Raw genomic sequence first — 26,085 nt, 5'->3', positions numbered from 1 at the left:
AATAGTGAGCAAAAAATGAATAAAGAAATTGTATCAAATGCATTCATTTTTTCACAATCGATGATTAGGAAAGTTTATCAAAATTTACAAGAAATATAGCGAAAAATTTAATAAGTAGTAAATATATAAATTATATGGTGTTTCTTGGAAAAAATTGTGCTTATTCATTTCTATTGAAAATATACGAAGAAATTGTACCTGCTAAAATATTCATTTCCGACAATAATATGTAGTCCTATATTTTTCAAATATTAAGCACTAAGGTATTACAACATAAAAAGTGTTCCAGTGTTGCCTACAAGCACCATGCAAGTACAACGGATCATACAAAATAATATAGAATATTAGAATACAGACCTACTTATACCAGTTTGTGTGATTTGTGAAACACCTCATTGTCAAGGTAAGAATGTGTGGATCCCTAATTACCCCATTCATGTGTTAAAACCCTACAAGAGTTATGTGATTAATTGGATGGTACTTAGTCTTATATCTGATAGGTTATCCTAATCTATCCTTATTTACTTCAAATAAACCAACTACTAAAGATCCGAACCGCAAAACAAAACCCGAAATCTAAACAACAATCGAAACATAAGTATATAGCCGCTGATGAATTCTTCGCATGAGGAACTACATTAATCATAGACTTAAGTGAGTAGGCCTAAGTATTTCATAATGAAAAGTGGTATCAAATTGTGTCTAGAAGAGTAAGCTATTACTTACCTTGTCGCTGAAGTTTGTAGCTTTTCAAGTATTTCTCACACTTGGCATTCACCATAATAAATTATATAGAATCTTCTTGATCTCGGAAACACGACACTGACGATGTATGACAGAAATGTATGACCAAAACTCCGTAAAGCAAAACGGCACTCTTTTCATCCATTCCAATTTCCAAAGAAGGGTCAGCGTAGTACCAGTTGAGTTACACAAGATTAGACGCCTTTGAAATGTTTTCATTTTGTACAAAGTTCTGAATTGATCAGATAGACGCCACAACGATGTCAAATATCATAATCATTTGTTGTTTTCACTTTGTTTTGACGGCCATGCTCCCTTTCCCGCTAAAAACTGTCTGCCTCGCGTTAAATAGAGAACCGAGAGTTACTTCCCTTATTATAACCCAGGCGTTCGTTAATTTGCAATGACTTTATTCTAGAAATATTTTTTCTGATGGAATTCATCCTTCGAATTCCTTTTCTACGAATATATTTGATTTATTTGCTTTTAATAATAATTTTCCACGTTCACTAAAATAATGTTGTCTTGCCAAACCTTCAGTTTATCTGGATTTGACGTTTTTGTATAATTATAATTCTACAAAGGCGTCCGTTTTTTAAATATATTTTTTATTCAGCTAACATTTGTATTTTGTTATTTCAGTGGTCATAAAATGCCCGGATGTTTATCAGCATGCAATTTTCAGTGTGTATTGACTATGATGTTCTGTGTACAAATTTTGTGTCGGGTCGATTCGCACAGAAAGGAAAACCGGTGTATGAGACATTATTTTGTTGAGACGATTCGTCACCCTAGTCGAGACTGTGAACATAAGGTAGCTGTATTTTCTTTTTTTTCTTTTTTAAGGGCGGACAAAACGGTTCTTCATTGACCCTATCAGATGCAGAAAGTGGATGTAAACACCATTAATACGGAATCGTCCGTAGGCCTACTTACTAAACCATGAACCGACATGAACCGAAAAGACCAGAAACGATCGAGCAGGAAAACGACCGCAAACTATTTTGCGAGTTCTAAGCATGCTAATCAGGCCGAAACAGTTTTTGCGTTTTTAATATTACTAGATTTGACAACAATTCTTATGAAATATATTCACTTAGATTTGATTCTTGATAGATTTTTATTTTGGCTGATCATTTGATCGCAAAAAGGGTTATTTTGACTCACAAATTGCAATGCGATGGCGATTAAATTGAACGCTAATCCAATGTGGTCTTCGAATACATAATTGTTTATTGGGGGATTTAGCTAAAAGGTCAACGACATCAACGTCCAAGTACAAAACATACCAAACTAAAAACAAATTCCACAAAAAAATCATACTAATTAGCGAATACCTGAGTGACGTCATAGGCAAAGTACGTTCGGGTGTGTGTTCCTGTGGGAATATTCGAACATATCTAGACACTAGTGTTAGTAATCAGGTCGTGGGAGGACACATTCCTCGAATACACCCAGTACTACAGGTTAACAGGTGGTATCTTTGTGATACCTACCTTACATGACGCGGCATTTTTGTTACATCATCTATTTTGTTTGGCCATTGTCTTGTTGGTCTATGTGCGTTTGTCCCTTTATTGTTAAATAAACATTGTGTGCGCTGTGTTCTAAAATGGTCTTTTGTAATGACAGCTGTCAGAATTGGTGATACATGTAGTTCGATATTTATATGAAACAATTTCCGAAAAGGACTTAGTATAAGTGTATGAGATTCTAGCAAATTGGTGAATGGATCACGATTCTTTAAAAAGGTATTCAAAAGAAACGGATATTCCTTTTCCATCGAGATTTAAAGAAATACGTCTAAGGCACACCTACAGTCTTAACTTTTTCTATTTTTCAATTCTCTCTACTTTCACTTTCATGTATCTGAATGCACGTGCGTGTTTGTTTATGTCTATTACTCATGATAGAAAGAATATAAAAGAGAAATAAAATGGAGAGAATATTCCCTCGGGGAGAAATGAAACCACGACCTAGAAGATTTCCAGATGAGCCTATATCAACATCCGGGGCAAAGGTCACACGATTTGATCGTTTGAAGTAATCTACTGTCGGTATCTTCGGAGACGTTTCAGCACTGATACAGCCATGATTTGAGAATATTCTGTCATCATCATCACTACGTCATCAGCCATTGTCATCATCGTCATCGATCAACATCATCAGCCACCATCATCATCATTTATTGCCAACAGCATGCTCGTCATCATTGTCACCTTCATTATTATCTCTAAACATCATCAGCCACCATCATCATCATTTATTGCCAACAGCATGCTCGTCATCATTGTCACCTTCATTATTATCTCTAAACATCATCAGCCACCATCATCATTTATTGTCAACAACATCGTCGTCGTCATGGTTATCATCAGCCATCGTCGCAATCAGCATAATCATCATCAGCCATCGACATTATTATCTCTCAACATCATCAGCCTCTATCAGTACCATCGTCATCAGTTGCTCTCGACATCACCAAATCATCACCATCATTAGCCGTCTCTCATCAACTTCATCATCCTCGTAACTTTCTTCCCCCAGCGTTATACCATGCACTCAAGTATAATAGCCTCTCAAAAAGAATTTCAATATAGATCATTACATCAAGTGTATGTTTGGCAGTCGGTTTATTTGAAGATTCTGATTATTTGATTTAAAACCCCATTCGAGAAAATTAACAGCATTATTGTTGTGCCATATGACGTATTTCAAATAATAAAATTTACTCACGAAACTATTAAATCTTATTTATGACCAGAAAATTTACGTATGTTGATTCTGGAAGATAATTTGTAAAATTGAAATTATCAGGAGATTCCAACCTGTGAATACAATTGCAGGCATCGGTGCTCTCGGGTTTTAGAAATGCAACGATTGATCAGATGATTCCATCAAGCAGTCTGTTTCATGACGTCATCAAACACTTATTTTAAGTGTAATTGTGGGAACCACAGACGTCCGATTGAAGATTAGAATGATGCTATCAGTGTCCCTAATACACATATAAATTTCAGAAAACCTCTCTACAATCCCGCTTCCCCGCCTTGCCCTATTTTGGCGGCGAATATGACGTAAAACTCCGTATTATTTATAATTTCAGAATGTATTATTAGCAAGATGTGAAGGGAGCTGCCAAAAATCAAAGACTATTCCAAGGATATCCTTTTCCCCAGTTCTATATCGGCCCTTTAAGTACAGCTGTCCTTGTTGCCGCGATGCTCTGTCAATCATGAAAGCGGTGCCTTTGAAGTGTAAAAATAAGAGACGCGTATTTGCGACGTATAGATACATTATTCAGTGCGCGTGCCATTATTGTGGATACAGCAAAAAGAAACAATATGGCTTTGGATAACGCTGGATTGGAATATACTATTTTTTTTTGGTCGTGTCAGTGCCAGTGCTATACATACATATACTCTGCTAGTGCACAAACACTTATTGTGTCGTAGTCTCTAACGCCCAGACTATTGAAGCTGTGCGTAGACAAAGAGGATCTGGATGATCGAGGCTAGTTGTGCTGTTCGTAATCATTTTTTAAGTCGTGAACATATGTCATGCGGGCTCACAGACACCGATTTGTATATGTTGGCTCATCCGAAGTCTGATTGACAGTAGGGGGTTCGTTTGTTGCAAAATACCGGTACTTAAACGGAGAATTTTCAATGTGATCAATTAAAATCACCTGCGGAAAACGGACCAATCTAGCTTCTGTGAAGCCCGCACTATACGCCATCATTTTTTAAATTGTGTGTTTGGTCAAAGGTGTATCAGAGGCTGGAATAGAGTCAGAGGTTTCGGACTAAGTCAAAGACAGTCCATATAATATGAAATATGTAAAGTGGCAGAAAAGAAATACCTGAACTCCAGAGAAAATAAGATTCAAGCAGTAGCCAGTCCAGGTTTTCTGTATTATATGTTTGTTTAATTCTCATGTACCTTAACTAAACGTTTAGGAACATTACCAAAGACATTTATATGCCTCAGAAATGAAATAAAATTTGATAAGTGTAGAGAATATACTTGAAGATGATAAAATTGTACCCTAAATTCATGTTGGCACTTTTATGGCTGATAAAATGACAGAATTAATGTGGTTTTAAGTTAAATGTTCATTTTTCTTTAATGTAGTTTTGGTTGGACATGAAGAATACAGAATTATTAGATGCCACTACACTACAAATCAAGTACATTTGAATAGTCTAGGCAAAATGTACTGCTCTATGCAAAATTGATTATTCCAGGCAAAGCATATCAGTTTGTGGCAAAATCTGATCATGGTAAAATGGACTAATCATGGTCAAATGTACTGATCATGGTAAAGTGTTCTGATCATGGTAAAATATACATACCATGGCAAAGTGTACTGATCTTGGCAAAATGGACTGATCATGGTAAAATATACTGATCATGGTAAAATGGACTGATCATGGTAAAATATACTGATCATGGTAAAATGGACTGATCATGGTAAAATATACTGATCATGGTAAAGTGGACTGATCTTGGTAAAATGTATTGATCATGGCAAAGTGTACTGATCATAGTAAAATGTACTGATCATGGCAAAGTGTACTGATCATAGTAAAATGTACTGATCATGGTAAAATGTATTTATCTATGGCAAAATGTATTGATCTTGGCAAAATGGACTGATTATGGCAAAATGTATTGATCTTGGCAAAATGAACTGATTATGGCAAAATGTAGTGATCTTGGCAAAATGGACTGATCTTGGCAAAATGTACTGATCATAATAAAATGTACCATATACAAATAGGAAAAAGTACATGTCTAAGTCAAGTCTTCAGTTATTAAAAGAATTTTTAAAATTGTTTAAGAATTTCATTCAATCATTAACTCATGCAGGCACTATATAACAATAACAATAATAACAAAATATATCATAACACAAATCATTAAAATAACAAATCTGTTGTCTTGTACCATTTACTACATTTAATATTCAGTCAGCATTTGCAAGACTAGAAACATAGTACTATTTAATACTATAATAAAATTTCAATGTACAATTTATAGGGAGCAAAATTTCATTGTAAAAATGTCTTTCGGCATATTTTAACCTTAAAAATTTTAATATTTTACAGAAATTTTCAAAAAGGGCAATTGTCGAAGACTAGAAAACAGAAAATATGTCAATAAAAAAAAATAATAAAAATTCTAATATTTCTTTGTACAATTCAGTCAGTATTTTAAAGGCAAAAAACATTGTAGAAGTCTAGAAATTATGCAATATTCTAAGGCTAGAAAGAAGAAAGAGTACATACATATTTCATTGTCAAATTTCAGTCAGCGGTTTATAAAGTAAGGTAGAATATATATAGGTTTAAATATACTGTAAATTTTTTTCATCTGTACACTGATGAATGTACAGTCTAACTTGTGCTAACGGCCACCCGATTTCAGCATGACCCTTCAAACAACAGTCAGTAAAAATTTCTTTCCCATACAATTGTAAGATTAAACTCTTATATTCCTTTTAAGAAAAAAAAACATAAAACCAAGACTAAACTATGTTCTTCAAAAACGTCTAGGTTTGTTGAAAAGTTAACAACGCAGTATAATCAAAAATAATCTGCAATCTATAATCTAAAAGCTAAATTGAATTTTATACTTCAACAGATTGTGAATAATTCAAAGGGATATGATAGTCTAGAAAATTTTAAAGGTACCCTATCACTTAAAAATTGACGGGCAACATTCATATTGACACAAAAAATCAACTGCCATAATCTGCTAATTAGATGACCAACAAATTTGAAACTGATTAACCAGACATTTTCTTTACAGTACAGACTAGTAAATTAAGTCTGGATAATTGAGATAATTCAACAACTTTAACTTTTACACTTTTGCTGAATATAATTGACAGGGAACAGAAACTCTCCTTAAGATCAGAAATGAGCTCTTCCAATTATACACATGCAGTTTCTTATTGATAGAAAGTATGCATATGTGGAAGAGTTCAATAGAAAGTTGAGGGGTGTCAAATAGATGACTGACACACTTTATCCAACCTTGTTTGAAATGGATGTGTGACAGTTGGTAATTTTTGAAAAATCTCACCAATTAATGATGAAAAATTAGATGCCCAAATCCCTTAAAACCAATGAATTATGTTCCAGTAAAGTGTAACAAATTCAGATAACACCTTGTGGGAATTGATGTACATCAGATGGTAATGCTTTAAATCCCTCGAGTTAGTAGTAAAATTAGATGCCAATATCCCTTTAAACCAATGAATTATGTTTCAGTAAAGTGTAACAAATTCAGATAACACCTTGTGGGAATTGATGTACATCAGATGGTAATGCTTTAAATCCCTGAAGTTAATAGTGAAATTAGATGCCAAAATCCCTTTAAACCAATGAATTATGTTCCAGTAAAGTGTAACAAATTCAGATAACAACCTTGTGGGAATTGATGTACATCAGATGGTAATGTTTTAAATCCCTGAAGTTAATAGTGAAATTAGATGCCAAAATCCCTTTAAACCAATGAATTATGTTTCAGTGAGCTATAACTGTAACAAATTCAGATTATAATACCATACCAGCTGTTACCATCCCATACCTTCACAACAATAGTAATTATATATCACAGTTTTATGATATATTAACTAAATATTTATTCAATCTGACAAAAAGTTATCATATATATATTGCTTAAATTGAGAAACATACAAGTTGGAATAATTATAAGCTGGATTGCATAATATATAGACTGAATACAGATCAACAAATTGTGTAACCACCAGAGCATATAGAGCATAAGAATGCCTTATAGACAGCATATAAAGCAATATATTACCTATGTAGAGCAGTAGACTGCACAAAGAAGATGAGATCAAATATAGAGCATAAGGCTGCATAATCCTGACCATATAGAGCATAAGGCTGAATAATCCTGACCATATAGAGCATAAGGCTGCATAATCCTGACCATATAGAGCATAAGGCTGAATAATCCTGACCATATAGAGCATAAGGCTGAATAATCCTGACCATATAGAGCATAAGGCTAAATAATCCTGACCATATAGAGCATAAGGCTAAATAATCCTGACCATATAGAGCATAAGGCTAAATAATCCTGACCATATAGAGCATAAGGCTAAATAATCCTGACCATATCGAGCATAAGGCTCAATAATCCTGACCATATAGAGCATAAGGCTAAATAATCCTGACCATATAGAGCATAAGACTAAATGATCCTGACCATATAGAGCATAAGGCTAAATAATCCTGACCATATCGAGCATAAGGCTCAATAATCCTGACCATATAGAGCATAAGGCTCAATAATCCTGACCATATAGAGCATAAGGCTCAATAATCCTGACCATATAGAGCATAAGGCAGCCTAAAAAGACTGAATATAGAGCAATAGATTGCATAGAGAAACTGCATAGAGCACAAGAAGAATAATAAGCTTATAGAGTATTTAAAATTTTGTTTATATTTCAGTCTGCTATTCCTAATTCTGCATTCTGAAAAGCGATACAGAGAGTTCATATTAAGCTCTATCAAATACATCCCTTTAAATATTTCAATTAAAACAGTTAAAAATAAAATATCTTAAAAAATATATCCATCACCCAACACTCTCTCTCATTCAAAACAAAAGTTTCATAAGGCTGCATTGTTACATAACTTGCATCAATTTAAAGAAAATCATCCTCAAAATTTTCATATACTGATACATCACTTTTAAGGCACTTCAGTTATCTTATGCTAGAGGAAGCTGAGTATAATTTTTCGCCCGATTACATCAGTTAAAATAACCAGTTATTTCGAGTCCTGATCATAAAGGACACTCATAACAGAGCATACGCCACTCTGTGAAAAACAGAGGCAGCCATTTTGAACATCATGTGATATCAAAGTTATAAAATATTGATTGCTCAACAAAAAAAAAAATGGACATGAGCAAGCTAAATTTGCTACAATCAGGCAAAAAAATATGCTCATGTGCCTCTAGCATTATGAGGCACGATGAACCATTCACTTTTTCAAAACTGTTTCTTTTTCTTTATCAAGGTTGGACAATCATATACATCTCACTTCCATATGTAAAACTTTAATAAGATCTTTATCAACTTATGATGGTCGAGTATTCAAGAAAACAAAAGCTGCCACTAATACTGCCAAAACGCCCAATACTGGTAGAACTACTGACCATACTTTTTGTTTATTAGCCATGAATTCTTCTTTTCTTTTCCTTTTTTCTTTATTTGATTCTTTCTTCGCTTTGCCTTTAAGCTGCCTCATTTTGTTATGCCTTTTTTACTTCTCACTGGAAGGTTAAAAAAAGAAAGACATACAGTAAGCTTATAACTTTAATTTTTTAATGAAAACTTGGGCTATATCTGATTAAAGAGACAGGTTTGCCATTTTTAAGAGGTTGATTTTGGTCTTGAACAAAGGTCTATGAAAAAGGTCATCAGAAGTACTAGAATGTCTGGAAATTGCAAAATTCCTTCAAAAATATTCCTTTTTCTATTCTATATTCCTATTTCTATGTATGGCAAGAGACTCAAGAAAAAATGAGGAGTCATTTTAACTTAACAAATAATCTGGGACACACATGGATTTGAAGGCTCAATTTTGATGGTGAACTGTGAACATTATTACCGATTAGCTCAGCTACAAAATAAACGTTTCTCAGACTAAGGTAAGATTGGTCAAATAAATGGCGAGTCTGTCCCTTTAAATTAAAACAGTAAGTCCAACCTATGACTAACTTGGCTTTTAATGCCATTTATGGTAATATCACCAAAAGACCATCTAAATAGTATTAGGCGATATTTGAACATTTTATATTATCAATAATTAACAAAATGTGATGGGGAAAGTAGGGTAGGCCATTCATTAGTTAGCCACTGAATAAGGTCAGAAAAGAAAAAGACAGCCATCTTACACTTTCTTGATTTAGGCCTACAGTGAGTGCCAGTTCCGAGCAATACAGATTTATGCAAGCACTTTCTCGGGACAATGAATTAATAATTTATAATGGCATGGACAATAAATTTATGTCAAGTGCATAATGACAATGTAAAGTTAAAAAGATCTTGGCAAGGACTAGTCGTAATAAAAAGCTCGGAGAAAAAACTGAAAGACTAAAATGATTTACCAGATGTTGCATCAACTGATATCTAAATCAGCAGACTTCCGTTCACTGACAACGTCAACGTGTCACAATGATCAATCTTTCACCGTTTCCAGTTTCTCGAAACTGACAACAATGTCACGTGACTATGCCACATTGTCAAGCCGTTAAAAAGTCTTTCGGTTTGAAATGTCGTAAAAATGTTTGAAAATTGATTCATGGGAGGTAACTCTTTCAAATTAATTCAGACTACACGTAAAGCTAACAGAATTCTGGAATTCTTATCTCGTGGCAATCCAGCAATTTCTTGACACTTATTTTTTTTTTGAAAGATTTAGTTGCTCTGTTTTTTTTTTTGTCAGTGTAGATCTAATCGTTTCTGAATTTAATTTGATGAGCCCAAGACATCGCGTTCAGATTAAAGTTAAATTATGATCTATGGGAGATAACTCTTCTTAAGCAAGGCTACGACAGCAAATAACACACTATTTTTTATAAACGTTGCTTGATCTGAATCTTTTAAGTAATAGATCACATTAATATGAGATGAAATAATGATGTGAATTCGCATTAGTAAAATTTTTTGTTTTTATGTCTGATTTTAAAATTTAACATTGCTTCGTTTTCAAGTTGAAAGTAAACAATTTTAACATCCAGATTCAAAACTAAATCAAAAGTAGGCCAGTGGTAACTCAGGCAGATTGGTCACGTTACAAACGAAGATTGTGAGAAAATACTTCCCTTTTCTATTTTTATAAGAAAAAAAATAGGTTATCTGTACACGTTGCACATATATTTTAGTGTGTGAAATATGATGTTACGGAATAGATATGCACCTTTGCAAAGGGATTCTTTGGACAACATGAAAAAGGCAAATCAAATAGTAAATGAATGAATCGTCCTCGGATCAGGCAGACGCATTCATTAGGAGAATCAATAGACTCTGAAAATCCAGTTGGGTTGGAAATCAAATGGCAGTAGATAGGGGTTGGGAGAGTGGAACATTATAGCAAAGACTATAAATGTCACTGTGACAAAATATCTTATCTACTAATTTCTAGACTAGGGCCTAGGCTAGTGTTGCTTGTAATGTAACTGTTAAGCTAGTTCACTGACATTTACTAATCAGCTGAATCACTTTTTGATAGTTTACAAATTTTGACAGAAATGTCTACAAAAGACTCAGTTTAGTAGGTTAATACCAAAGTGTATATCTTACTTCTATTTCAGATAAAAATGCCACGTGGGAAAGCAAAGAATTCCAAGGACAAGACTAAACAACAAACAGAGAGTGAAAATGATAGTACAGAGGAAGAAATGGATACAGAAGATGACTTTGACGGCAGTGGGATTTCGCCCCCAGTGTCATCAGTCTTGACCAGAGGCACTACAAGATCGCCAGTCTTTACGAGACACCAAACATATCTTGCATCCTCAATGTCAACAAGTCACAATTCAATTCCTGGTGACAAGAACACATCGTTATCAGGCTACAATTCATCCAGAGCTTCAGATTCTGATATTAGCCCATCGTCACCATCCAAATACACAGATTGTTCCTTTGAACCATCTCCAAGCCTAAAAAGACGAGGAATTGCGCAGCCAAAGGGGACATTTTCTAAATTACCAGATCTTGGAACACAAGAGTTCATTAGTGTTACACGTGAATCTACCCCATCACCTTCACCACCAAAAGTTGTCAGCAAGAATAAAGATGTCAGCCAAAATCCAACAAACTATTTCTGGATAGTTATACCATGTGCTTTTTTTGCTATTGTCATTTTCCTGATTTTTTCCCAAAAACCAGAGCCAGTCGCATCTTTCAATCAGTTCGAAACATTTGTTCAAAATATTGACAATTTCCAATCACTGTTTCCAGCTCAAGAAAACCGATTTTGGCGGACTGTGAAAGCGTCTGGAAAACATGTCTTAAATGTATCTAATCCTGATTATCCAGCAATATTGTTATTCGTGACCAGGTCTAAACCAGCAAATGATGATCAATTTGATGTGGGTTCTTGTCTCGCTCGAAAAATCAGTGCTCAATTTGATTCTGCAAATATGGTTCAGACTAGTGGCTCCCCCATTGTTGATGTTGGAAAATTGACCACAGGATCATCTCAACAGCAAAAAATGGAGTTTGATAACCAATTGCGTAGTTTTTTGGAGAGCGACTACAAATCAGTTATTGTCGAACATTTGGAACTTTTGAGTCCGTCTGCTGCACTTCTGCTTCATGGCTATTGTGATAATGACAATGCTCCTTATAAGGACATCATGATAATATTGGTCTTCCATGTTGAAAATGATAATATCAGCCCAAGAGCGGCAGAAGCTCTTTTAAAACAGTCCTGGGAAAGAGAACTAGAGGCAGATAAGGTTGATGCTCTGATGAGCCGTGTAGCCAATAACATTGTCATTGTTCAACCAGAATCCATTGCTTCTTCATCTCAGTGTTACTAAATTTAGCTTTCTGTAACTAAATTTAGCTCACTGTTACTCAACTTAGCTTTCTGTAACTAAAATTAGGCTTTTAGTGACTAAAATTGTTATATTGTTCATTAAGTTAGTTTTCAGTAACTAAATTTAGCTTTCTATTACTAAATGTAGCTTTCGTGAAGTAAATTTAGCTTTCATTAACTAAATTTAGCTTTCATTAACTAGATTTAGCTTTCATTAACTAAATTTAGCTTTTATTAACTAAATTTAGCTTTTAATGACTAAATGATTACTAATTTGAATATAATAGCCATTCCATAAGACTTAGGTTACAGATATACAAATTACTTGTTAAAATTCAAAATTTTTTACAAAAGAATTTAATATACATGACTGATTGTATTTCTATTATTTATAAATGAATTAAAGGGATACAAGCTTCTATATATTTGCTTTAACAATGTTTAATATTTTATTGAATTGCAATTGCAACTAATAAGTGATAAAGGTAATGGAATTTCAACATCATCAACCTTTTGTTGAGTCATATCACTTTAACGCTTTGATACCAATAGCGGGTCCGTTGACAGTTGGATGAATCGATGAAGAGTAGGTTAATGCTTACGTCCTGGCAAAATTTCCCTCGTTTCGCTCTGCAGAGTGTTGCCATTCTTCATTAACCCAGTTAAGTGCAGAAAAATAGGAAGTAAAACTCTATTCTTTTTGGAAGTTTGGCTAGCCCTCTGCAATTTATTTTATTGTTGCCATTTTTACTGGTAGACTATGTCCAGACTGTCACTTTGTCAAATGATTTTTGACTGCCTTTACTCTAAAGAATTAGAACATGAATCAAGAAGTCTGCAATGCTCAGACTTTGATTTTTAGAAGAAAAAAAAAAGGATTGCCCTTTCAAATTTTGGAACAGACTGCTCTCCATAAATTTCTTTCAGGAAATAATTGCTAAGATAGTTGTCCATAAAATGGAAATTACTATTCACGCATGCGCATTTCTCTACCGGCCATTTTCGCTCTGAACACGAAAGGTGAGAGGATACATTCTTTGTTATTTTCGACTCCCAATTGAAGAAGTATTTGAACGATCGTTGAGATAAAAGTTTCCGAAAAAAAAGAACATTCATGGAAATGCTATTTCATTACTATTTTGCCTAGGTAATCCGAAAAAGTAGAGTAAACAAATTGAAATGTCAACAAGCCAAACCAAAGATCTTTCGATTTTTTTTTCCATGATTTCTTTCTTCCACTTCCTGCAACTGGGAACTTGAAGAAGATGTTAATTGTTTAAAAGTTTAAATGTTCCACAATTTTAAAAGGAATCAATATATATATTTTACCAGTAACTAAATGAAAAAGTAGTAGAATCTAGATCTCGGCCTACCCTACACTGGATATCGGTACTCAATATTCTTGGTATTTGCACTGCAGGGGAGTCCAAACAGAAAATTTTTCTTGCATTTTCTGTACATATACTGACGATAAAGTGGATCTTGAGGCACATAAGATCGTGCTGGTGCTGTAAAGATTTGAGATAAACTCTTTAAATTACAGATATGATCAAAAATTAATCAGAATCGGCCTTATTAATATCATTGCCTCTAACTAAGGGAATTAGGCAAACCTTACTTTTTAACTAATACAATGAGATTAATGACTAAAATTGATTGTCAGTGCAGATAGGTAGCACCTTTATCAGAGCACTTAGTGTCATTTTCAAATTTGACCACAAACGACATTTAAGGATGCGCTGTATTATTTTATTAAGACCTTAACTTCAAATTATTTTTTTCCATATTTTTATTGCATTTTTTTATTCATATTTTTCAAGATTTTTTTTTTCAAGGAGTTTTAAAGTTTGCTCTATAATTTGAAGCAAATATTCTTATAGTTTTTTTTCTTCTGCAATTGAAGTTGAAGGTAATTTTTTTTAATTTTTTTTTTATTTTGAATAAATTTTTTAAATTGGATTATTTTTATCTATGAATTATTATTATTTTATCTTTTGATAATTATTATTTTATCTTAAAATACAAAAATTTGCAACTTGTGTAAGCATTTTCAACCAACATTTAAATAAAAAAAATCATGCATTGTTTTTTAAGTGCTATAAGCTTACTTGACATGGGATGAAATAAAAAAAAATTAATTTGGTTTTATTCATTCAATTTTTATTATTAAAAAATAAGAGAAATATAGTGTTTAAGATATAATGGCTACATCTTTGACTGTTGCTGTTGGAGATACCTTTTTTCATTCATTTATTCAAGCAAAACAAATTAATTGTAATAGCTAAATAGCTTACAGACTAGACCTATCTAAGATGAAGGAAAAGCCCCATCATTTAACTTTATATTTAATTAGTATTGCTTTTGAAGTATCTCTATCAGTCTTAGCACCCCCTAGAAAAATGGTTAGCGCCCCTCAATATTATTTTTTCTACGTTTTTTGCCCTAAACTGTATGTGTCAAAATGCACTAAATCAATTAAGTTTTTCGAAAATTTTCCTGGGAAAACCCTCTCATTCGCTCTATGAGAGGCTTGCAACTATGACGCCTCCACAGAGTTGTCGCATTTTAAATTCAGTCTCATCAGTTGTATCCCCATTGGATTAGACTTGCGCCATATTTGTACCCCAGTATCTCGGGAGGCTGGCTCTGCCACTGATCCCTAATATACAAGTTTGTTAGCTGAATTTTCAAGCAATACTGTCTTGTTGAAAATATGCTTACAACTGGCATATTCTTCTGTCCAATCAATGTATCAAATATTTTAATATTTTCTTTTTTATTTTCCCAGGTGCTTTTATATTTTTTTTATCTTTTTTTTTTATTTTTAACTTTCTAATGGATGCAGTAAAGAAGAGCCAAAGTGGATTAAGATGGACGCCTCCATGGAACACGGAATGGATGATGGCGGTCATATGGATAGAAGTACCACCAACTTGATCATAAACTACTTACCACAGACATTATCTGATGAAGAATTTATTTCTATGTTCACCAGTATTGGACCAATCAAATCGTCCAAAGTTATCCGAGACCGCGCTTCGGGATACAGTTACGGATTTGGATTTGTTGACTATCAATCGGTGGAAGATGCTGCACGTGCCGTTCACACATTAAATGGACTCCAGTTACAAAATAAGAGAATTAAAGTCGCGTTTGCACGTCCAGGTGGCGATACTATCAAAGGAGCGAACTTGTATGTAAGAAATATCCCATCTACTTGGAAAGAACAAGAACTGATTGCCATGTTTGAAGGATTTGGACAAATTATTCAATCTCGTGTATTGATCGAGCCTTCCACAGGAATTTCGCGGCGAGTTGGATTCGTTCTCTATGACAAAAAGGAATCGGCTGATGCTGCTATCAAGCAATTGAGTGGGAAAGTCCCACCTGGAGAGACTGATGCACTGATGATAAAATATGCTGATGATAATTCTAAGAAAGTTCGACCACCAGTATTCCCACCTGCTATGACTCAAGGTCCACGTTTCGGTCATGGTGGACCAATGAATGCAAACAGCCGAGGTGGACCCATGAGGAACCAAGGAGGCGGAAACCGATTCAGATATAATCCAATGATGATGGGACCTGGAGGTCAAGGAAGTCAAGGTCATGTGATCTTCGTGTACAACATCGGCAGCGATGCAGATGAGAAAACTTTGTGGCAATTATTCAGTCCGTTTGGCAGTGTCACCAAGGTGAACGTTATTCATGACACGGCTAAGAATATGTGTAAAGGTTATGGTTTCGTGACCATGACCAATTTGAACGAAGCTGCCAATGCAATTCAGTGTCTCAATGGCTATTACTACAACGGACGCGCCTTGCAGGTTTCGTTCAAACAAGGCAATTAAAGTGTGACAGACTTGTGGTTTATTTCAGAATTTATGTTTCATCATGTTATGCTTAAAATTGTGCTTTGCAAATTGTAATCCCTTGAATTTTGTCAATATCTGTGCAACCCAGATCATTTTGAGAAATGTTTAAGACATACACAATGTGGTTTATTCGTATTTGGATTTTGAATGCAGACTTTTGAAAATGTTGTTACATTTTATATTGTTGCTGGATTTTTTTTGTATTCAAATTTTTTTTCATCACTTTTTTTTTTTTTCACTTTTTGCATTTGTTTTCAAATTTCATATTTGTTGCATAGATACCAAAACAGTATCTTTGAATGTTGTTATCGCACTTGTTAAACCCTCAGCCCACCAGCTTAATTTTGTAGATGTTTTGTGCTTTGCAGATCTAGTTTTGAAATATAATAGAATTTCAGCTGAAGTTTATTGATATTCCTTTTTGAACATTTGTTTCTATATGATAGACAATAGTGATTCTTTTGAATGTTATGATAAAAAAGGATATTTATGAACGGTGTATATCATTACATATGAGATTATGACCCAAGTGTCAAGAATTTATTCAATATTTTACCCTTATGTAACAGGCCAATACTGAAAATAATACTGTACATAAGCTTATATAAGCTGAAGATCTCATAGCGTGAAACTCTGAGTAACAACATGATTCAAGTACTGTTTTAATAGTTCTATATTAGCTCTACAATTGATATATTGAGCACTATTTTAACAGTGAAAATATTTCATTATTGTAATCTTATATCATATTGCCTAGAAATATTAAAACAGAACCTAAAAAAATCTGTTGTTTCTCGACTCAAAGAGTTTCATGCTATGTGATCTTCAGACAACTGACCTATAAGGTTTCAGTCTGCGTCTCTACTGAAGTTAGACAAGTAGAACTTATTCTCATGTCTACAATTCAAGACCAGTTCGTAATGTTTATTAAAAGCAGTCTTAGCCTACACAGTATTTCAAATAGTCATCTATCATTCATGGCCAAATTTACTAATGATGCAAGTAGTACAATGGGGTCATTATCCTTAACTGATAAATGATTGGAAAAAAAGAGAATTACTGTATCATTTGTCAAACAGGAAATGTCTCAATGTTGTATTATGTCAATGCAACAAAAATCTCTGTTATAAAACAAAATGATGGAAAATCTGAATTTGGTTGTGATCTAAGCTAGAGTCTACAATTGTACCAAAGAAAGGGTTCTCTATACCACCAAGTGGTTGTTGTATTAAAGAGTTTCTGTGTGTTTTATTATATCACAAGACAAGTGTAAAAAATGAACACAATTTCATAATAAAATCTTTATTTTATAAAATCGTCTCTTATTTGTTGAGTCTAAATTTCCCTGATTGCACACTGCATGACACAGCTTGTCTTCATCAGCCCAGTATTGGACACAGAATAGCAGGACATAATACTCCAATTAATTCATTTATTTGCTTTGTCTATATAGAGAATAATGAATTGGATTGCTTTAGTGGAATCAAATTCATAATTTTTTTCAAAACCCTTGGAATGAAAAATTATTTGAGATTGGTAATTCTACTGGGAAATTTAAAATAGTGGTCAGAATAAGGCAACATATTAACTACCCCCTTAGAGCATAGCACATCCCACATCCATAGCACATCCCACATACATGAGAACTGCATTGAACCATACGAGATAGGCTGACTTACTAACTTAATTCATTTTTGCAGGCATCCTTTACACAAAAGCTATATCAAATTCTTATACAGCAAAGAATAAAACTGAAGTTGTTGCGACTTTGTAGTCCCAAGAATGTCAAAATAATGATTTAATTGTAGTCTTAAGTATAATACGAGTAAGGTCCCTTTATGGATCTTTAACGTTGAAGACTTAAAAGGTACAATACAAACTGACCAATCAAATCATTCCATTTAGCATCATCACATCAACAACAAACATTTTTTCATGAGTTCTTCCAAAAATCCACCGAAATTGCCCTAAAGCCACCACTATTTGGAAAGATATTTGCAGATTGTGATAGGATATTTGTTGAGGTTTGTAATGCATATCATTTTTACCTTTTTTTATTTGCAAAATTTTGTATAAACTGGTCTCAAAGTGTCGCAAAAAATTTGTTGTCATTTTCGGTCGTGTAGCAACTTGAATTTTTGATTAGCGAACTGTCATTGCCATCTGTCAATTTTCTCTTCGATTCTATTTTTGATCGCTTTAATGAACTTGCGTGTAATTAATAGGTGTACCTGTGCTTCTAATTTTAGATTGCTTATTGAAATATTCGGAAATTTTGTCAAGTCCATTGGAATTTGAACTCGTTTGGACTTGCCATTGTTTTCCCGCTTTTCAAATACTTCAAATCGATTTAAACTTAAAATCTAAAATGAAAAATTAATTTGTAGTTTTATATGTCAAAAGCCCTTGTATACTCACCGCAGTTTTTAGCTGAGTGCACCTTTAGCTAGGAGAAAGCTTTAAGCTTAATACAAGAAGATCAGTAAGAATCAGTAAAAATGATTTGACATTGATGTTCTATCTTATGACCAATATGATGATTGATAGGCGTGGTTTAAGTTCAGTGCTAGGCCTACACCTATGCTATACTAATAAAAGTGATAACTTTTGAAAGGTATAAGGAACTTTTCTTTGACCAAAACAGACTTAAGTTATGAATTAATAAGCCTAATGTTAAACCATACAACATATACGTTTTTGTCGTTTTTAGAAAGAGAATGACGGTGGAAAAGAAGCTAAGACCAACATCACCAGTTCATGTACATGTTGATGATGATATACCAGTACATGTTCATGTGAAGAAAACTAAAACTAAGAAATCAAAACTTGTTCCTAACGTAAGTAACCCCTAAAACACGATGATGAAAATATCTCTAAAAGTGAAAGTAGAAGTAGAGATTTTGTTTTTTTTATCTTTGTCCATGATCAAGATTTGCTGTAATTGATAGAATTAATTGGTAGACTAGAAATTTTGATAAGATAAGATATTGCTATGTTTACAAAGGCTTGATTCATGTATTAAGCCATTATTAAGGATGGGCTGTAGCACTGTCAGTAAGAGCATTGGAATCTTTATATATGACATCACTTGCTTGGTTAAGCTTATAATGTCAAACAATTGGTGTTCGTGGGTCTTAATTTCTGTCAGTGGTGATCTAAGTCACCTGGTCATCTAAGTATTAATGGGTAGGAATAATCTAGAAAATTTCAATGCCAAGGACCAGCTGGAAGACAGGATCTTCATAAATCCTTGTAAAACATTTTTTGTCTTTCTGTCAAATCATGAACTTATTACTGTTTTCAGAAGAAAAGATCGTCCAGTGCTCTAGGGGTTAAGGGATCATCCAGTAACAGTTTGAGACCTAAATCTTCGGTATCAAGAGCTAGGAGTCGAAGTCCTGGTGGTGGTCCATGGGTTCCTCCCCCAGGTAAAACTACCCGGGGATCAAAATTAGCATGGCAGGTAAGAAAAAATCATCATATTAAGTTGTACTTAAACTTTTAGTACTTGCTGCAATTGACTACTAATTTCAATTTAGTAAGCTTACACCTAACTAAATATAATCCAGTCAATACGACATCATGATGTCACTGTCTATTATCAAGTGAAGTCAGTGTCCTTGGTTACTCATCAACATCTTGTTGTCCATAGTTACTTCCGTCAATATTCAGGGGTGAGACTAAACACCTTAATGTGGACTATTTGTAGATGTGCCTAAAAAACCTAATATTTACAAATTATTCCAGTTGAAGTCAAGAGAGAATCTTTGATTCTTGAGAAAATGTTGTTCAGACTTTGAATGGGCAAATTAACCTTGTCCCCATGTGTACTATTGAGATTAAAGATATTTGACACTTCGTAATCATTGAACAACTTCTTTCATGTTTCTGAAACAAGATCCTCATTAGCTAGAACAGGACATGAGATTTTCGTACATTATCCTAACAATCATATCCCTGTAGGGTCCACCACATCGTATAGATATCCCATCAACTGGATGTGATGGTCCTGTTGATGACCTCTCTACAGATGAAGAAGATAAGATACACGGCACCGTCAGAACTTATGAGAAGAAAATTGATAGTTTAATGTCCGAAGTGGGTACCTTGAAAAATGAAGTAAGTACTGCACAAGTTAAAGTCTTATTTACAGATTAACTTCTCTCCAGTTAAATGTCATCAAAAATCTGCTGACAGAGATAGTTTATCAAGATATCCCAGCATATAGTAGTGATAGGTCCTGGAGAAATTACTACTCCATTGCTGGCCTTACACGTCATTAAAGGGACATACATTTGAAAAAGTGTCTCATCATGTGTATTGTTGCTCACAAATTTTTCACTTTGTCTTGATGAAAAAGGGGAGCCGCGGTGGCTCAGTGAGTAAGGCGCATGCTCGTTAACCTGAAGGTTAGGGGGTCAATCCCAGCATATGATTTTTCAACCCTGTTTCCCTGTCAGTGATGCAGGTAAGAGGGACTGATAGAAAAAGGGTCTAGTCGTTCGGATTGGACAATAAACCGAGGCCCTGTGTGCTACAGGCTGTACACGTTACAGATTCCTCGACAGTTAGAAATCGAAAAAGAGCATGCTAATGCCGCTGTCCTGACTTTTGTCCTGTAATAATTTTCATCATTCCGCTGTCATGGAATCACATGTCTTCATAAACATAAAAGGACATTTCTGCATTCTAACTGGTCTCTATATAACTCTTTAGTCAAGTATGGAAGTTAATGTCGGTACTTCATCACCGCACACTGTCAGTATACCATCAAAAACTAGTATTACCAAAACCTGCTCAAAGTCTTCTTCCCAATCAAATGGTACCAGACCACCTAAATTACCTAACAGAACCAGCACTCATGCTGCTCTCAAAGAGGATATAGAAATTTTGGTATAAATTTGTTTTGGCAATGTTTGAATTGATGTTTTTTGCATGATTTTCCAGAGCAGTACTTGTTTTTGATATTTACTTCAAATTTGGTTTGAATGCCAGTACCCTTGCATTTCTTTGTTAGCAGTTCAGAAGTTTGTTTTGTTACTATTTACAGTTGTAGTTCTTGTGGTTTGATTTTTAAAAATGTTTTGCGTTTGTACTTCGGTCCTTGTAGGAGGCAATGAGAATAATTTTGCATACACCAGTATACCTCAATAGTTGCAAATTAAACAAAAAAGCCAGATGCTATACGATTTCCCCAATTGCAAACTGCATAGCATTGCAAGCCAAGCTGGTGCTTAAATATAAGTTACAAAATTATTTCGTTTCAGACGCCCCCAGTTAGCGTGTTATAGAAAAAATTTAAAATTTAAGTTAATCCCTCTATCTCTCTTTTCCTAGGTTGACTTACAGAAAGCTCTCCATGAAATAGAGAAGAGAGATGATCTCCTAGACACCTCCCAACGTGTTATACAACAACAAGATGATGAGATCCATAATTATCAGGAAGAGTTGAACTCTACAGAGAAAGAAAATAGAATTCTTAGACAGAATGTTGATATTTTAAAAGGAGATATTATGCCTGCTAAGTAAGTTATAATGAATCTAGTTTCTGTAGGAGCCAAAAATGTTGAAAAATCTGTTACAGGGCCACCCCAGTTTGAACAAAAAATCACTTAGTTGGCAAAACTTAGACACCATAATATTGAGTGATAATTTCATGGTTCCACCTTACATTAAATCAAGCTTGAAATTTCTATCTGTTTCAATTTTCAGAGAGGCTGAATTATTTTGTTGTGATCAGGAACAGCTGATGAAGAAGCTAATAGAGGTAGAGATGGATGGACAAGCTGTAGCAGAACAGATCCGAGAACTTCGTGACGTTCTGCGTAGATTGAAAGAAGGGTCCTCGGAGAAGCTTACTAAACAGAAGGACTTGTTATTGGAGAAGCTGTCCGATTTCGATACCACTAATCGAATCCTCCGTCGCTTACTTCGTGATCATCATAGTCAAGAAGCTGCTGCTTTAAGATTGAATGAGCAGCGAGAATTGTTGATGCAGAAGGTGTCTGATGTGGACAGAGCTAATGAGGTATGGTTATGAGTTATTGCCCTTGTTCTTGAAAATATCCTAAATTTTTAGCTCATATACACTCGAAAAGGCACAATTTCTGTAAGAATTTGACAAAACATGGTAATAATATTCATTAGCCTTTTAGCAAGGTATGACGGAAGGTTGAATATTTCACACTGGTGATTATTACTGTACTGCTAAATATTTTTATTTAAAATCAAAGCTGCCAGTGGGCGTATATTACCTTGCCTTTATTTTTAATGTTATATTTTTCAGAGATTGAAATGTGAATTAAGAGATAGAGAAATAATGACAGTAGAATTACAGGATCAAGTGGAATCTCAGAAGGTCAGAACCAAATTACATTGTACTCTTCTGCACATGCATTTTCCAATCAATATTATACATAACTGGAAGAGTTCATTCGCAAAATGAGGTGTTTTTCTTGCCTTGCAGAATTTTTAAGTTTGTTGTAATATATCATTGTTCAAGTATGAAAATTTACGCATTTATTTCTGCTCTGATGCAGTAAATATTCAATATTAGGAATGAAAATTTACAAATTGATTTTCTCAGTGTTAAAAGGGTTAATTTTTGTTTATTTCTAACTTTGTTTATTTATTTGTTTGTTTACAGACTGAGATATCAGCTCTCAGCAATCTTCAGGGTACACTAGAATCTAATAGAGCTCATCTACAGAAACAACTTCGATCTAAAGATTCTGATTGTAGCAGACTGGCTGTACAGATTCGCGTAAGTAGTGGTCTTTAATATTATTAGGTATGTGACCTCCCTAAAAGAATGTTCTGTTGGTGAACCCAGTTGAAGAGTGATATCAGGTGTTCTAGTAGAATGAACATTTTGCTACAGAGCATGCACAAAAAAGATAACAAAAATGACTACATAATTTATATTTTATAAAGCCTGTCCTAAGGTAAAAATGGTTGGAAGTGAAATTTTACATTGAAATTCTTTTCACCATCCTGAATCTTTACTTGCAGACATTAGAAGATACCTTAGCTCAAAACACAATAGAAATGGAACATCTGCAGAAATTGGTTGACACAGCTAAACAAAAAGCTGATAAAGACAAAGAATCATTGAAGAAAGCCACAAGGTTGGTGTATATCATGTTTTCTTACCTCCTGCCAAGTTATTTTTCCTGCTGTGCTTTTTATCTTTAATCTTGTCTCGCCTTTTCTGTATCTGCAAAAAAAAATTTGAATATTAATTTTCCAAAAATTCAGCTTGATTTATTTAACCCTTTAGTTTTGAAATTATGATCCCATATAGATTGTGGACAAAGTCAATCGACTGAGAAAGGGTTAATGGGTGAAATGACTTTTTTGTAATGTAATGACTGCTTAATTTGAAATAAGTTGATTATCAAACCTGATTGATATAGAAAAGATACTATTATTATTGTCTTAGAAAGGTTTTTATATGATTTTGTTGGCCATTATTAGGCTTACTTGCTTTAGTATTTTAGCATAGCATAAAGAAGTTGCATAAATCTGACTAAATACGAACCCAGTTGACAAACCAAATTGCAGAGTGATATCAGGTGTTCTAGAAGACTGAGCTTGCCTTATCATAGTGCTTATTATAAGGGAGCTCAATTTCAATCGTTTTTTGATGTTTTGGACCTGAGCATATGAGCTTAAAGCTTATAAGTTGAGAATGAGCTTAGCCCACAAACAGAGTCAAAACTTTTCAGAGCTTAAAACAAAGGTTAAGGAATGTCTTATATGAAAAAAAAAATCACCAAGCATGGTTTTATAATCTATTTAGAGCCCAGAAACAAAGAGCTGAAAGGAGTGAAGATGCTTTAGATCAATTAAATGCTCAATTAACTGAAGCTGAAACACAGGCGGATGAATACAAATCTATGCTGGATCAAGCTCAGAGTCGTATCGAAAAATTACATAAGGAACGTCATCAAGCTCAAAGTGAAAATAGTTCCCTCAAAATGTGAGTTCACATAAAAATAAATGACTCCCTTAAAGATATTTTGAGCTCAAAATTTCCAATTTTAGTAGCCTAGATTTTTTTAAGAAATTCTCATGCTTAAAGGGATCCAGCTGTATTTTGATGCTTTTGGTTATCTGTTTAAAATAAAATTGATGTCTACAGCAATTAAAGCTAATAAAAAATAAACAACTGTATACTTTGAAGTTGAATCCCTTCTGTAGTTTACCTTTTAATCTTTCTGGCATAACTTTTTTTTCCACTTTCTTCTGTATTGATAAGATAGATTAGAATAGCTCAGAAGTCAAAATGCTTTTGAAACTTTCAGCTCAAAATCTTTAAGGGGAGTTACTTCCAAAACTTTTAGGCTAAAAATATTATATGTTATTTCTATAAATGATTTAAACCTGAAATCCCTAATTTTTTGCCCTCCTCCCCAGCCACATTTTACTTTCATATTGCTTATAGTGCGGCTTTGATATATACTTTTATTGTACCCTATTATTTGGTAACACATGGATTTGATTTAAGACTCTTGTTGAATTTTCAAATTATGTGAGGGCAATAAACAGAAGGATGTAAAACTCCATTCCGTTGTTGTTTGTTTTCAGACGTATCAAGGATCTGGAGAATATTGTAGACAAAGTGGAAGAAAATACAAGATCTCAATCTGATGGACTAAAAGATCGTCTGCATGAAAAATCATCAGAACTCTCTACATTGAAGTCAGAAAATGACCGCCTTAAGGTATTTCTTGGCACATTGCAGATGCAAACTTAGTTAATCAAAATTGGTACTTTTGAAGAAAAATCACACCCCAGTTTTCAAATACTATAGTTTGATTGGTCTGTTTAAACATTACAGCCAATCATTTCACTGTATTTGAATTCTGGAATAATGGAATATCCAAACTGACTGTAGCCTTATGTTGTAAATTAAATGTTGTCAAGCACAAATTGAACCTAACTTTTTTGTTGTCACCTGCATGAATGTTGTTATCACCCAAGTTTTTATGTTTTTCACATTTTTTTTTTCACCTTTTAAGCTTTTTGGAAAGGGAGCTTTTTGGGGATGAGGGGTTTAAAAAGATGCTTCAAAAATATTTACAAATACTTAAACCAAAGTTAATTTCTGAATACATTTTGAATGAATAGAGCTCATCTCATGCTGATGTGTTTTGGGTAGAAAACTCTTATCAGGACAGCCAGTTAACTATTTAGATTGGCAATTGAGAAAATTTAACTGACATGCGTTTTGGATAAAATTTCAACATCAAAAAATTTGAGACAAATTCATTCCACATTCATTTAAGGCTAATTTTTGAAGCATCTTCAAAGGGCTAAGGTTTATGGGAGCTTATTTTGCTTGTAGTGTAGACTTGTAATTTTGTTGTAGTCCACGATATCCAGTATTGAACTTAAGTTCACGCAGGCTGAAGACGACGTCATGACATTACGATCAAATCTGAAAAAATATGAACTATTGGTGGAGGAATACAAAGATCAGGTTGGCAATTTACGCCTTCTGTTATAATTACTACGCCAGTTAGATTTGTTTACCTTTGCTATTAAAAAGGGACTATACAAAAAATGAAAGTGAAAGTCCACCAAAATTTAAAGGGATTGTAAAGACATTGTCCGAATTTTTTATGTGTATCGAGGACACTGATGGCATCTATTTGCACCATTCCAATTTTTAGTCAGACGTCTGTGGTTCCTGCAATTCCAATAAAACTAAGCTGCTAATTATATCTACAAACATAGAGATTTCATCAAACACTTAGTTAAAGTGGAATTGCAAGAACAACAGACGTCTTACTGAAAATTCTAATAGTGCAAATTGATACTATCAGTGTCCCTAATACACATAAAAAAATTAACAATTTACAATC

At 33.9% G+C, this 26,085-nt stretch overlaps 3 protein-coding genes across 3 annotated transcripts; all 3 read left to right on the top strand.

The window, feature by feature from the left end:
- Window positions 1-1,495: 1,495 nt before the first annotated feature.
- On the top strand, window positions 1,496-4,066 carry LOTGIDRAFT_78012 (hypothetical protein; the record flags this gene model as incomplete). The annotated part of the gene is made up of 2 exons (XM_009046090.1): window positions 1,496-1,558; window positions 3,851-4,066. Coding segments are annotated over 2 exons (279 nt in total), but the record flags the coding sequence as incomplete, so codon positions are not given.
- Window positions 4,067-11,115: 7,049 nt separating this feature from the next.
- LOTGIDRAFT_156049 (hypothetical protein) lies at window positions 11,116-12,342 on the top strand (the record flags this gene model as incomplete). Its single annotated transcript, XM_009046089.1, has 1 exon — window positions 11,116-12,342. The coding sequence occupies one exon, from the start codon at window positions 11,116-11,118 to the stop codon at window positions 12,340-12,342; it is 1,227 nt and encodes a 408-aa protein (XP_009044337.1).
- Window positions 12,343-15,184: 2,842 nt separating this feature from the next.
- On the top strand, window positions 15,185-17,527 carry LOTGIDRAFT_229923 (hypothetical protein). The gene is made up of 2 exons (XM_009046088.1): window positions 15,185-15,818; window positions 15,864-17,527. Exons 1-2 carry the CDS (start codon window positions 15,212-15,214, stop codon window positions 16,190-16,192), a joined length of 936 nt encoding a protein of 311 aa, XP_009044336.1. The 5' UTR covers window positions 15,185-15,211; the 3' UTR covers window positions 16,193-17,527.
- Window positions 17,528-26,085: the final 8,558 nt, after the last annotated feature.

Source organism: Lottia gigantea (genome assembly GCF_000327385.1).
Source record: "Lottia gigantea unplaced genomic scaffold LOTGIsca_10, whole genome shotgun sequence".
NCBI classification, from domain to species: domain Eukaryota; kingdom Metazoa; phylum Mollusca; class Gastropoda; family Lottiidae; genus Lottia; species Lottia gigantea.
This window is presented reverse-complemented; position numbering and strand designations above follow the sequence as displayed.

Excerpts from the sequence above, each read along its gene's own strand:
- LOTGIDRAFT_229923 (XM_009046088.1), top strand. The coding sequence starts at position 15,212 with ATGGACGCCTCCATGGAACACGGAATGGATGATGGCGGTCATATGGAT. Across the intron at positions 15,819-15,863 it reads CCCACCTGCTATGACTCAAG|GTGGACCCATGAGGAACCAA; the intron begins GTCCACGTTTCG and ends CAAACAGCCGAG.